We start from the raw sequence: 12,682 nt of genomic DNA, 5'->3' as shown, positions 1-12,682 counted from the left end.
TCAGTAGCATTTTCTATGAGTAGGCATTTGTGTCTCCATCATTCATAATTTTGTCTTACTTGTGCAGCATCTCGAAGGATTTTTAACTCTAGTGTGAAGTATTACTGCTTTTATCTCAATTTTAATCAACTTTTGGAGGACCCTCTTGAATTCTAGAATATATGTATATTAAGTAAGGAACATGTTTGTGGGAAGAAATTCCAGCTTTAAACTTTTCTTAATACTATCTCTTATACTGCTTTCTTTTTTTTAGCATTTCTTTTATTGTTCATTTCTACCCTAGAGCTTTTGAATATACTTTAATCTTTGTAAATGAGAAGTAAATGATTAGTATTTGTTCTAAGAGAGAAAGTTATTATTCTCTATATTGAATTGGACAAAAACATTTAATATGTATTTTTTCTTTTTTTACAGTTTATTTCACATGTTCCAATATTCTACTTTTTCTACTAGGTCATGCATGCATTTAGCTGTTATATACTTAAGAGGGTGGGTGACATTTGAATGTTATGAATAGAATTTTTGAATCTTTTTTGAAGTACATTTGTTTTTGCCTAATATTTTGATAATTGGCATCAAAATAAGCTTATTATACATTCATAAAGAGGGGCAAGGAAGAGTGCAGGGTCTTATTGAAAGTTGGTAAAATTGTTTTTCCTTGCACTTCAGTGCAGAAAATCAAGGCAATCCAGAAACAATAGAGAGAAGGAGGGAGAGAGAGAGAAAGTGAATATTAAGTTGTATGTGGGGAAACAGACTTGAAATCATCTATACATGTAGTTATCTAAAGATATACATGTAGTCAAGATTCTACATACTTTTTAAATTCCAAATGAGTGACTGGATTCATACCTAGATTTTCTCACATCTGTGACTTACTGATATATTATTCCTTGCTCTTCCAAGGCAGTAAGTGTTGGCCTTGATCTACAAGTTACTGTGTGCATGTGAGCAGGAGCATGCTCTGTCAAAGAGAATTAACCTTTTTAAACCTATTACTAGACTTATGTATCCTTTCATATATACAATGATCTATTTAAAATTTTTTTAAAAAGAGAAACTAGTGCTTTTTTCCTACTTTTATAAGTTTAACATATGGAATTTCTTACTACTTTTAACCTTATGATTGATTGAACTGTCCACAGCATGATTTTTTTTTTCTTTTAAACTACTGGTAGTATTTACTGGAACTAGCTTAGTTTATTCTCTCTTTTTTGGGGTAGGGGAGCCACACCATGTGGCTTGCAGGATGTTACTTCACTGACCAGGGATCGAACCTGGGCCATTGCAGTGAAGCAATGAAAGCACTGAGTCCTAATCACTGGATTCCCAGGGAATTCCTACTTAGTTTATTCTTAATTATGTACCCTAATATTTTATAGAATGGGTATTCCAGTATTATTATTTAAATGGGCCTTTGTTAAATATAAAGCAAGATAGCTCCACTAGGTCCAGTTAGCAGTAAGTTTTATGTTGTAGATATGAACAAGATATATTTATTATAAATTAATTTTCTAAACTATTTTCAAGCTAGATTATGATGGTGAGTTAAGTAAGGCAAATGTAGTGCTTTTTAAATTTAAATTCAAGTTTAAAATATATGATAAGACACAGATACAAAAATTACTTGTTTAAGATTACATATATGTGTAGAATTGCTGATATGCGAGGTTCATGGCCATAATTGTTGTACTCTTATGTTAAAGCTTATGAGAAAAAAACTTACTTAGCTTCACACTCCTCATTACTTTACTCACAAATAAATTTACCTGAAAGTATAGATGATGGTTAAGCAACATCTGAGAAGAAAGGCATGTATATTCAGAAATCATTGGTAAGATCTATAAAAGCAGATGTTTTATATGTCACACAAAGTATAACACTTGCTTTAACCAAGTGGCTTATAATGTTGTTCAGGAAGCATATTTAAAGTTCTGTGCTCGGCTCTTATGCTTTCCCTTTCTCACTCTTTCTACGTCTTGATCTCTTGGTTTTAAAATCTTCCTCCTTATTTTGTAGACACTGCTCTCCTGTTCACTACTTCTTCTCTGTCTTTACGTCTCATCACTGGGCCTCTCTCAGTGTCTGTTTTCCCAACCTTCATCCCAAATTCCAGCTGTATATCTACAACCAGTTGGTCAGGTAACTTTGCACCTTTTTCAGTGCACTCTTTGATAGAGCATGCTCTGTTCTTTTTGCTTGTTTTTATTGCTTTTTTTTTCTTTCTTTTTTCTAACAGCTTAGGGGCCTCTTGTCAAATGTCCTGTAGATTTTACCTTTTTGTTCCCACAATTATTTGACATGCTGATTGTTCAAAAAGTAGAGTGACAGTTCTTGTGCTTTTTATTAAGTGTGTGTTGGATATGTGAATGCCTTTTTGTTGATTAGCTACCACTACAGATCTAACACTTGTAATATGAGCAGCCCACCTTTTATTTAGCTATGGCATCTACATGTGAGGAGAGCTTAATAGAAGCTTTTTAACTTCTCAAATAACTTTTCCTAAATCAATGCTATTCTCTAACCCTTTGGAGCCAGGATCTGTTAGGCTATCTAATTTCAGAGATTGGGTTAAATTGAGAAGTTTGAGGATTTGGTGCATACTTATTTTTTACTCAAGTAAATAAATAGTTATGTTTTATGCGTAAGGCATCTGACTGTGGTGCTCATTGTTTCTATCCATGAAAAACAGATATAGATTATCACTTGACATGGCATCTCCCAGGTAATGCTTCACTATACCTGAAGCAAAACCAGACTGAATTTGAAATAAAGGTCAAAAAGGGACAAGAATATGTTTTTTGTTTGCTTGCTTGCTTGGGATTTTGGGGGTTTTTGTTGTTGTTGTTTTGGTCTTTGTTTTGAGTTTGTGTGTTTTTTGGTCTGAGCCTTCAGAATAAATTCTTTATACCTTCTGTTATGAAAAAAGAATCACCTATGAGGATTGAATATATAAGTACTATCAGTCATGGTTGGCTGAATATTCTGAAAAAATTTTTTTCTGAATTTACCACTGTTTTTCCTTTGCTAATCTTCCAAACAGTTAACTACAAGTAGAACATAAATTCTCTCATTTCCTGAATAAGATCACTTACAAAGCTTCTGTTCTCTCAAAAACTGTTTTCAGAGGAATATTATGAATGTCCTGTTGTTAAACAGTTTGTGGATAATATAATGAGTAATAAACCTCTTTAAGTGATTTCTGCCTATAGATTTGTTTTCTCACTATTCTTCATGGTGCGACCATAGGTTTCTGACAAAACGAGAGCAAAAACTAATGCAGCGGCGACAACATGCAGAAGAGCTGTTAGAGTGGAAGCGACGTTTAGATGCAGAGGAAGCAGAAATTCGTCAAATGGAAAAACAAGCTTTGGCTGCCTGGGACAAAGAATTGATAAAACCTAAAACTCCTAAGAAAGAGCTGGAGGACCAGAGAGCTGAACAGAAAGGTAATAAATACTAACTATCCAGACTACATTCTAAAGCCTGATATAAATGAAAGATTTACTTCATTATCTTAAAAAATATGAATGATTAAGGGTAAGAAGGTGATACAAACATATATGCTTCAGAATTGGAAAGATAAGAGAATATGGTAAATACTTTTATGCTAATATACTTGAAAACTTAGAACAAATGGGTAAATTCCATGAAATGGAAATAGGTTATTCTAGGACCAAGTAGGGTTTAACACATACTAAAATTGATAATGTGGTAAAAGATTAAAGGAGAAAAAGTACATATATCTCAAAGATTCAGAAAAAAACACTTAATAAAATACAAAACATTTGTAATAAAACAAATCTCAAATCAAATTAGCAATACAAGGAAACTTTCTTTACTCAATATAGGTTATTTATTAACAAAAACAAAAAACCAAACCTGCAACAGACTTCATATTTTAATGATAAAACTTAGAAAGTTTTCCCTTTGAATTTGGAGATCAGAGTTGCTTATTTTCACCTGTAGAATGAAAGGAAGAAGCAAAACTCTCATTATTGCAGATGAGAAGGCTATGCACATAGAAAATCCAGCATTTACATGTCAGTTATTAGAATTAAAAAGGGATAGAAAGTTGCCGGATATACAATCCATAAATAAAACTCAACTGCATGTCTATAGATAAGCAGAAATCTGTTAGAAAAATCTAATTTTTAAAAGAGATGCCATTTATAAATTTTAAAAAGTATACAAGATCTTTATGGAGAAAAATTTAGAATTTTCTTAGGAAACATTAGAGAAGACCAAAATAAATAGAACTTTTCCATATTCACGACAGATTCAGTATCATAAAGATGTTAATTCTCTGTGACTTTAATGATAAATTCAAGACAATTTAAAGCAGAAGCCTAGCAAGATTTCTTTGCAAGGTTTGACAGCTCCTTTTAAAGTTCATATGAAAAAGCAAAGGACTAAAAAGCAATGCAAGAACTTAGCCGTTCTAAAAGTCTTGAAACTGGTAAGTTCTTGCATTGTGTTTTAGTCCTTTGCTTTTCCATATAAATTTTAAAAGGAGCTGTCAAACTTTGCAAAGAAATCTTGCTGGGCTTCTGATTTTTGTTATCAGAGTTAGACAAATAGACTGTTAAACAAATAGCCCAGAAAAAGACCTGTGAGTATATGAAAGTTGACTGCTGACACAGATAACTCAGGAGACTAGTGAAGGAAGGAGTAAATCTCCAATAACTTTTGTGAGAAGTGAAAATAAAGTTGGGTCCCTACCTGACAATGTGAAAAGATCTACCTCTAGTGGGGGAGAAGAGTGTAAATGTGAAATTTAAGCTGTAAAACTTTTAGAAGACAATATAAAAGGATATCTTTATGACATCAGGGAGCTGGGAAGTTTTCTTTCACATTATATAAGACAAAAATCATAAAAGGAAAGATATATAAATTTGACTTTAATAAATTGTTTATTAATACACCATAAAGTAAAACAACGTATTTGCAGCATATACAACAGACAAAGGAATAGTATCAAAAATATATAGGCAAAATAAGAGAAAAAATAATAATAATAAATAAATAAAATATATAGGCAACTCCTGTGAATCAATAATAAGTGATAACCACATTTAAAAAATAGGCAAAAGAGCAAATGGTTCACAAATAAGAAACTCTATAAACAGTCAATAAACATATGAAAAGATGTTCAACTTCATTAGTAATCAGAGCATAAAATCTTAAATACCATTGCATGCCAATGTTCATTTCCTAGGGCTGCCCTAACTACCAGAAATTTGGTGGGGGATTTTTGTTGTTCGCTCACTTCTGGAGGCCAGAAGTACAAAATCAGGGTGTTGGCAGGACTGTGTGCTCCCTCTGAAGGGTCCAGGACTCAGCTCTTTCTTTCGTCTCCCAGCTTCTGGTGGCATGCTACAGGCATTCCTTGTGTCTGCTTTTAACTCAGTCTCAGATAGTCTTCTCTGTATCTTTCTCCTCTTCTGACTCATAAGGAAACTTGTCATTGAATTTAAGGCATACCCATATAATCCCAGATGATTCATCATGAGATCCTTAATTTCATTACATCTGTAGACCTTTTTTCCAAATAAGATTGTATTCACAGGTTTTGGGGATTGAGACATCGACATATTTTGGGGGGAGCCATCATTCACCCCATTGAAAACACCCATCAAACCTGTTGGTTTGTAGGTGGAACAAAGAACTGCTGATGTAAGTGTTAATTATTAAACCTACTTTGAAAAACAGGTTGAAAGGTGAGGCATTAAAAATCATCAATAAAATAATAAAAATAATAGAGCCAAGTACGTATGCCCTGTAATTCAGCAATTCTGTTGCCAAGTATAAATCCTAAAGTATGGTCCTTGGTCTCTGAGATCCTTTCAGAAGGTCTGAATAATACTGACATGTTGTTTGCCTTTTTTACTGTGTCATCATTACACTGATAGTATAAAAATAATGGTGGGTAAAATTGCTGATGTGTTCATATGAATCACGGCAGTAGAGCCAAATCACATAGTGGTTGTCGTACTGTTCACAACCCTGTACTCACAGTAGAAAGATGCCATTCTTACATTTTATGTAATTTTAAATATTTGTATAATTAATTTAAATATTAATTATTGAATCTCAACTTTGCATACATATCTTTTTAATATTCTGTGTGACCAAATAGAAAATATTCATAAAGCACTTGTGTTTGCCAAAGCATGACATTTATCTTGAAGAAAAGCTAGTTATTTGATTTGCAAGCTGAACTAGCCATTTTTTTTCATGTGGTACCATGTTTACTTAAATGACCAACAAACTGTGGTTATTCAGTCTTGAGTATTTATAAGCAATTTTTCAGAAATAAATGAAGCAGCTCTGACTTTTCAAGAAAAACAACTGATAGTGTTTATTGTTGATAATAAAATTAAAACTTTCAAGTGAACATTAGGGCTTTTAGCAATGCTATTTCCCCTGTTGTGAGCTTGACTGCTTTCCAGACTTTTCTGGTATGAGTGATGATATCAGTCAAAGTCATCTTTTCATATTGTGTGATAAAATGTGCGAATATTTGAAAAGATCTTCCTAATAACTCAGTAAACCAATATTTTCCAAATGACCAGTGAGGATTAGAAAATCATGTATGGGTAAAAGATCCTACTAAGGTGAAAGATCAGACTGTGGATTTTAATGTAACAGATTATGAAAAGTTCACTGATAATGGTGAAAGATTTCACATTACAGCTAACATTGAAGAAACTACTAATTGTCCACCTTTGGTGTGGCATTAAAAAAGGATATCTAATTATCTGTAAATACTGTTAAAATACTCTTTCTTTTTCTTATTATGTATCATTTGTGTGAAGCCAGATTTTCTGCATACGCTTCAGCCAAATCAACATATAACCACAGATTGCATACAGAAGTAAATATCAGAATCCACCTGTCTTTTGTTAAGCCAGCCATTAAAGATTTTATTTTACTGTGTTAATAAAAGTTTCTCTTCTTTCAACTAAACTTCATTTTTTCAAAAAAAGTACTGTGTTGAATTTTAGGAAATGTAATTTATGTTAACACATAAAGGTTTATTACTCTTATTTTTTAATAAATTAAAAATTTTATGGATTTTAATTTCTGTTATGGTAAGTACTGATAGATATAACTGTGTCTATAACTACATAAACTAAAGTTTTGGGGGGTCTTCAGTACTTTTACAGAGTGTAAAGTGGTCCTGAGACCAAAGTGTTTGGGAACTGCTGTCTTATAGCATTGTTTTTCAAGTTCTGGTTTGTCCCATTAAAGATGCATGAAATCTGTTTAGTGGATTATAGTCAGCATTGTTTAAAATAGAAATAGAATAGAAAATATCATTATGTCATACATAGTAAGGATAAATACTATGATAAAGGTAAAAAAAATCTTAAAACCACTGCTGTAGAGAACTTTTACATAGATAATAAATGGATATAAATAAAGCTATCTATAAATACTGATATTATAGAGATATACATATAGATATCTATAAGTATTTATCTATACTAGGAGATATATGTGACATTGTTCATAACAGCAGTATTTGAAATGGCAGGGGGAAAAAAGGAAACCACCCACATTAAATAGGAAAATGGATTAATAAATTGTGGTGTATTTACATGTTATGCTCAGTAAAGATGAAAAAATTACAGTATACAAGTCAACATATAAGAATCTCAAATCACAGAAGACTATAAACAGTTTGATTTCTTTTATAGAAAATTAAAAGCAAACAAAACTAAACGGTATGCTGTTTAGCTATACATACCACGTGATACCCAGAACTAATGATGCAGTGAATGCGGTTCATCTGTAGTGCTCCTCTTTATCCTTAGCAATTTTTATTTAGTTTCTTCAGTAAAGGCTTACTTCTGTGTCAATTTCCACATCCTCATTCTGTAGCCTCAAATTCTGCTAGACTTGTCCATCTTGAAAGGAAATTTAAGAGGACCTGGTAAACAGATTCAATTTCTCAGGTTTCATCATTGGCTATAATAGAAGTAGAAAACATTTCCAACTATGTCTAGAGGGCAAATCAAGACTAGTTGTTATTCAAACCTCTATCTGTCAGGAACTGTTGACCTATATGATCATGGAAAGTGTTACTGGGTAAATGTGATAAAGACAATTTCAATCTCACCAAATATTGCTTAGGAATAGTGTAGTTAATGAGCTAAATGATGTAAGTAAAAGAAAAATTAAGAAAAAGAATGGTGTGTACCCATTAGGGCACATTGTTGGAATAACTGAAGTTTACTAAGACCAAGCAGAAAAGTAACTTTCTGAAGACCATGTAGTGGTTAATAAAATTTTGAGTTGACTGGAGAGCCAGCTCTACACTGAGCTTCTAGAGGAAGTTCTAAAACCACAGCAGAGACCTGGCTTGATGAGAAGACTGCTCTAGCAGCTGCTCGCCAGAGCACTAAAGAAAACTACTGTTTTAGTCAATCTCTAGTCATGCCACTTCTGCACCACTTTGCAACCTCTGAAAAACCCACTGTCACCACCAAAAGCCACCTAAAGTAGAGGCCACCTGGAGCCTTCTTTTTCAGGTTCTTCACTTTTGTAATGAGGTCTTCTACCGGGACACCTAGTTTCAATGCCCAAGTTCCAGTGCCCAGCAAGGAAGCTGCCAATTGGCTTTTCGGGTCCTGTCTTGGGTGACAAGGAACTCATGTGGCAGGAAATCATCAAATAATCAATGAGGGATTAAAAGTAAGCTTGGGGTCCAAGAGATCTGACAGATGTCCATCATTAAGGAGTGTATCTTTCTTTCATAAAACGTTATAAAATATTATTCAGAGAAGAGCTCTTGGGTCTTTTTTCCAAAGCCTGATTTTTTAAATGGCTGTTGAGCACTTGAAATTTAGCTGGTAGAACTGAGAAATTGAACTTAAGGCAACATGAAGCTGGTGGCTACCATATTGGACAACACCAACAGATTAAACATTTTACAAAGTTTTGGTGTTTTTCTGCTATAGTCCATATTTCTTTAAAAGTGTCAAAATGTTGCTAGACTCCTATTGAAATATAACTCTTCAAAAGTCAGCAATACAGTGAAATACACACTCATATCTATTAGGAAAGCTATTCTCAAAGAAAACGGTGACAAGGATTTGGAGAAATTGGAACCTGTGTGCAATGCTGATGGGAATGTAAAATAGTTGTAACTATTATGGAAATAGTATATCAGTGCCTCAAAAAATTAAAAATAGAATTACTGTATTCTGCTTCTGGGTTTATATACATATATACCAAAAAGAATTGAAACCAAGTTTTCAAAGAGCTATTTGTACACCCATGTTTATAGCAGCATTATTCACAATAGCCAAAAGATGAAAAATCCAAGTTTCTATCAACAAGTAAATAGATAAATATGGTATATACAGGCAGTTTATTAAATGTAATTTTGTAAATGTTTATTAAAGTAAAACATTCTTTGGGGTATAGGTATTTCTTTTGTTGGGCTTCTCAGGTGGCTCAGTGGTAAAGGATTTGACTGCCAGTAGGAAATACGGGTTCGATCCCCAGGTCAGGAAGATCCCCTGAAGAAGGAAATGGCAACCCATTCCAGTATTCTTGCCTGGGAAATCCCATGGACAGAAGAGCCTGACAGGCTACAGTCCAAGGGGTCACAAGAAGTCTGACACGACTGAGCACATGGTGATAATAATAGTAACTGATATCTAATTTTATCAATATTGAGCCAAAGTATAACTTAATCCTTGTGGGGCATTATATCCATGGTGACAGAATGAAAGCAGTGTACATTCTTAAGATTATACAAGTATAATGTCAAGAATTTTCTGTTTACTGTCAAAAGTATTTGTTTTCTTAGAGCCGAGGCCACAGTGGACAGGAAATTTCAGAGGCAAGACAGTGCTACAAGTTCCAAAAGTGCTGAGTAAAATTCATAGTATATCTCCATCGATGCATACAGTTCATTCATTTGTATTGCTGTGTAACATTTCAGTTTATAAATATACCACAATTTATTCATTTTACTTCAGTTCAGTTGCTTAGTCATGTCCGACTCTTTGTGGCCTCATGAACCGCAGCACGCCAGTCCTCCCTGTCCATCACCAACTCCCGGAGTCCACCCAAACCCATGTCCATCAAGTCAATGATGCCATCCAACCATCTCATCCTCTGTCGTCCCCTTCTCCTCCTGCCCTCAGTCTTTCCCAGCATCGGGGTCTTTTCCAATGAGTCAGCTCTTTGCATGAGGTGGCCAAAGTATTGGAGTTTCAGCTTCAACATCAGTCCTTCCAATGAACACCCAGGACTGATCTCCTTTAGGATGGACTGGTTGGATTTCCTTGCAGTCCAAGGGACTATCAAGAGTCTTCTGCAACACCACAGTTCAAAAGCATCAATTCTTTGGCGCTCAGTTTTCTTTATAGTCCAACTCTCACATCCATACATGACCACTGGAAAAACCATAGCCTTGACTAGACAGACCTTTGTTGGCAAAGTAAAGTCTCTGCTTTTGAATATGCTGTCTAGGTTGGTCATAACTTTCCTTCCAAGGAGTAAGCGTCTTTTAATTTCATGGCTGCAATTGCCATCATTTTACTTAGTTTTTTACTATTGTAACAATACTGCTGATAACCATGCATATGTCTCCTGCTGCACGTATACAAGATTTCTCTAGGACATATACCTAGAAGTAGAATCTCTAGATCATAAGGTGTTTTTTCATCTTTACCAAATACTCCCAAATTGCTTTCCAAAGTGATCGGACTGATTTCCATATGTTTCCATTTTCCTAAACAAATATGTGAGTTGTAATTTCATCTTTACAGACACTCAGGTTGTCTATCGTTATCATTGCTGACTGTATGTTACAAATAATGTCTCTCAGGTTGCATCAGCCAAAATTCTTAGACTTAAGGATGTTACAGTAAATGTGATTCATTAAGTGATGGGATTAAAAAGTGTATCAAAATGCAACTAGTGAAATCATGCTAAAAGCAAACAAAGTTTAACAGATGAACATTTCCCTTGACCATGATTGTGTACTTTTTCTTGTTTTCACCTTCTCTTCTAGAAATAGTGAGTGAAGCAGAATCTCCAGTACCTTCCTACTCTCATCTACACAGTGAAAGCTCTATTCCAGAAGAATTGGGCAGCCCTGCCGTTGGGTATATACCATCTGAATCCATAGTGCAGGAGCATCCTGGGAGTCCAGATCATAGTATACTTACTGAAGACATGGTTTTTTCACAAGAACTGGAATCTTCTACCTCGCCTAGTAAACATGTAAGTTAATATGTATTTATATCTTAAAGGTTCTTTACAAAAAACCTATCTGAAAGGTATATTATTAACTGTTTATATTCTTGCTATTAAGGAAGCATTGACTATCACCTATGCCTGTAACGTACAGTACATGACATTTGAGTAGAAATAAAGCTTTTCATTGACTCCTAAAAATTTATAAATATATGAATTTTAGTTTTAGTGGCATTTATAAAATTATATGCTATGAAGTTTTTAATAAACAGAAATAGGAACTTCTAAAGTCTTTAATAAAGATAATGTGTGGGGCAAGTTCTTATTAAAGTCTGCGATTTGTCACATAATAGAAACAATAAGACCTTAAACCACACCAGTGTGCCTTTTCTATAATTTAATGACTGCTCTATAGCTTCATCACAGTAGTGGTTTCATCACTTTAAGGCAGATCTGAAATGGATATGGATTCTAAATTAGAATAGTAGTCACTTCAGAATAAAGAGGTTTTTCACATTGCCCTTAATTCTATACTTTAGTAAAAAAAAAAAACTGCCTAGTAAAAACTTAAGCTACAAATTTAGTTTTTTCTAAGCTTAATTTTATAATGTGTGTGAAGGATTAGCACAATAATATTAAATACAGAAACATTGTTAAAAGCCACTTTGTGTTTGAAAAAAGAATCCACCTAAGTTCAAAATGGACCGTATAAGAAAGTCAAAGCTAGTGTGTCTTAAAAGTCACTTTTATAATAAAAAGTAATGTTTATCAAGTGCCAGGTATTGTGCTGAATGCCTTATGTAGATTATCCTCACAGCAATTCTTTAGATAGTGTTTTAAGCCCCACTCTGAAGCTCAGCAGACTGAGTAACTTGCCCACCATCACAGGGATAGAAAGTGATGATGTAACAGTTAGGAACCACATCAGGCTTATTCACTTCCTCTTGATACCAGGGTAGAAATTACTCCCTTTGTAATAAGTAATCTAGTGTGGGCAGTCTTCTGATGCCCTTATTTTCTTCCCTCCCTCCTTTCCTATCTTCTTTTCTTCCATAAAGATAGTACCTATTTTATATTAAATTTTTTTCAGTTTTATTGACATATAATTGACATTTAGCACTGTGAATTTAAAGTATACAGCATGATGACTTGACATACACATATTGTGAAATGATCACTACAGTAAGTTTAGTGAACATCCATCATCTTGTATAGTTACAAAAACATTTTTTTCCTTCTGATGAGAACTTTTAGGATCTACTCTTCTAGCAACTTTCAAACGTACCATGCAACAGTGTTAAATATAGTCATCATGTTGTACGTTATATACCCAGTACTTATATATCTTATAACTGGAAACTGATACCTTTTGACCAGCTTCAGCCAGTTCCCTACCCACTACTCCCCACCTCTGGTGACCACAAATCTGATCTTTTTTTCTATGAGTTGGAGTTTTTTTGGA

At 33.9% G+C, this 12,682-nt stretch overlaps 1 protein-coding gene across 4 annotated transcripts in view; it reads left to right on the top strand.

Annotated features, from left to right (window-relative positions):
* Nucleotides 1-12,682, top strand: part of CEP350 (centrosomal protein 350) — a 153,715-nt gene that overhangs the window by 110,619 nt on the left and 30,414 nt on the right. For 3 of the 4 annotated variants that reach the window (XM_040263872.1, XM_040263870.1, XM_040263871.1), the window contains 3 exons: nt 2,020-2,142; nt 3,250-3,449; nt 11,036-11,247. In XM_040263872.1, the coding sequence (XP_040119806.1) occupies nt 2,020-2,142; nt 3,250-3,449; nt 11,036-11,247 (535 nt within the window). The remainder of the gene's footprint in view (nt 1-2,019; nt 2,143-3,249; nt 3,450-11,035; nt 11,248-12,682) is intronic. The other variant, XM_040263873.1, reaches the window with a different exon arrangement.

Source organism: Oryx dammah, unplaced genomic scaffold (assembly GCF_014754425.2).
Source record: "Oryx dammah isolate SB20612 unplaced genomic scaffold, SCBI_Odam_1.1 HiC_scaffold_21, whole genome shotgun sequence".
Taxonomy (NCBI): Eukaryota; Metazoa; Chordata; class Mammalia; order Artiodactyla; family Bovidae; genus Oryx; species Oryx dammah.
Note: the sequence above shows the minus strand (reverse complement) of the source record. Positions and strands in the feature narration are given on the sequence as shown.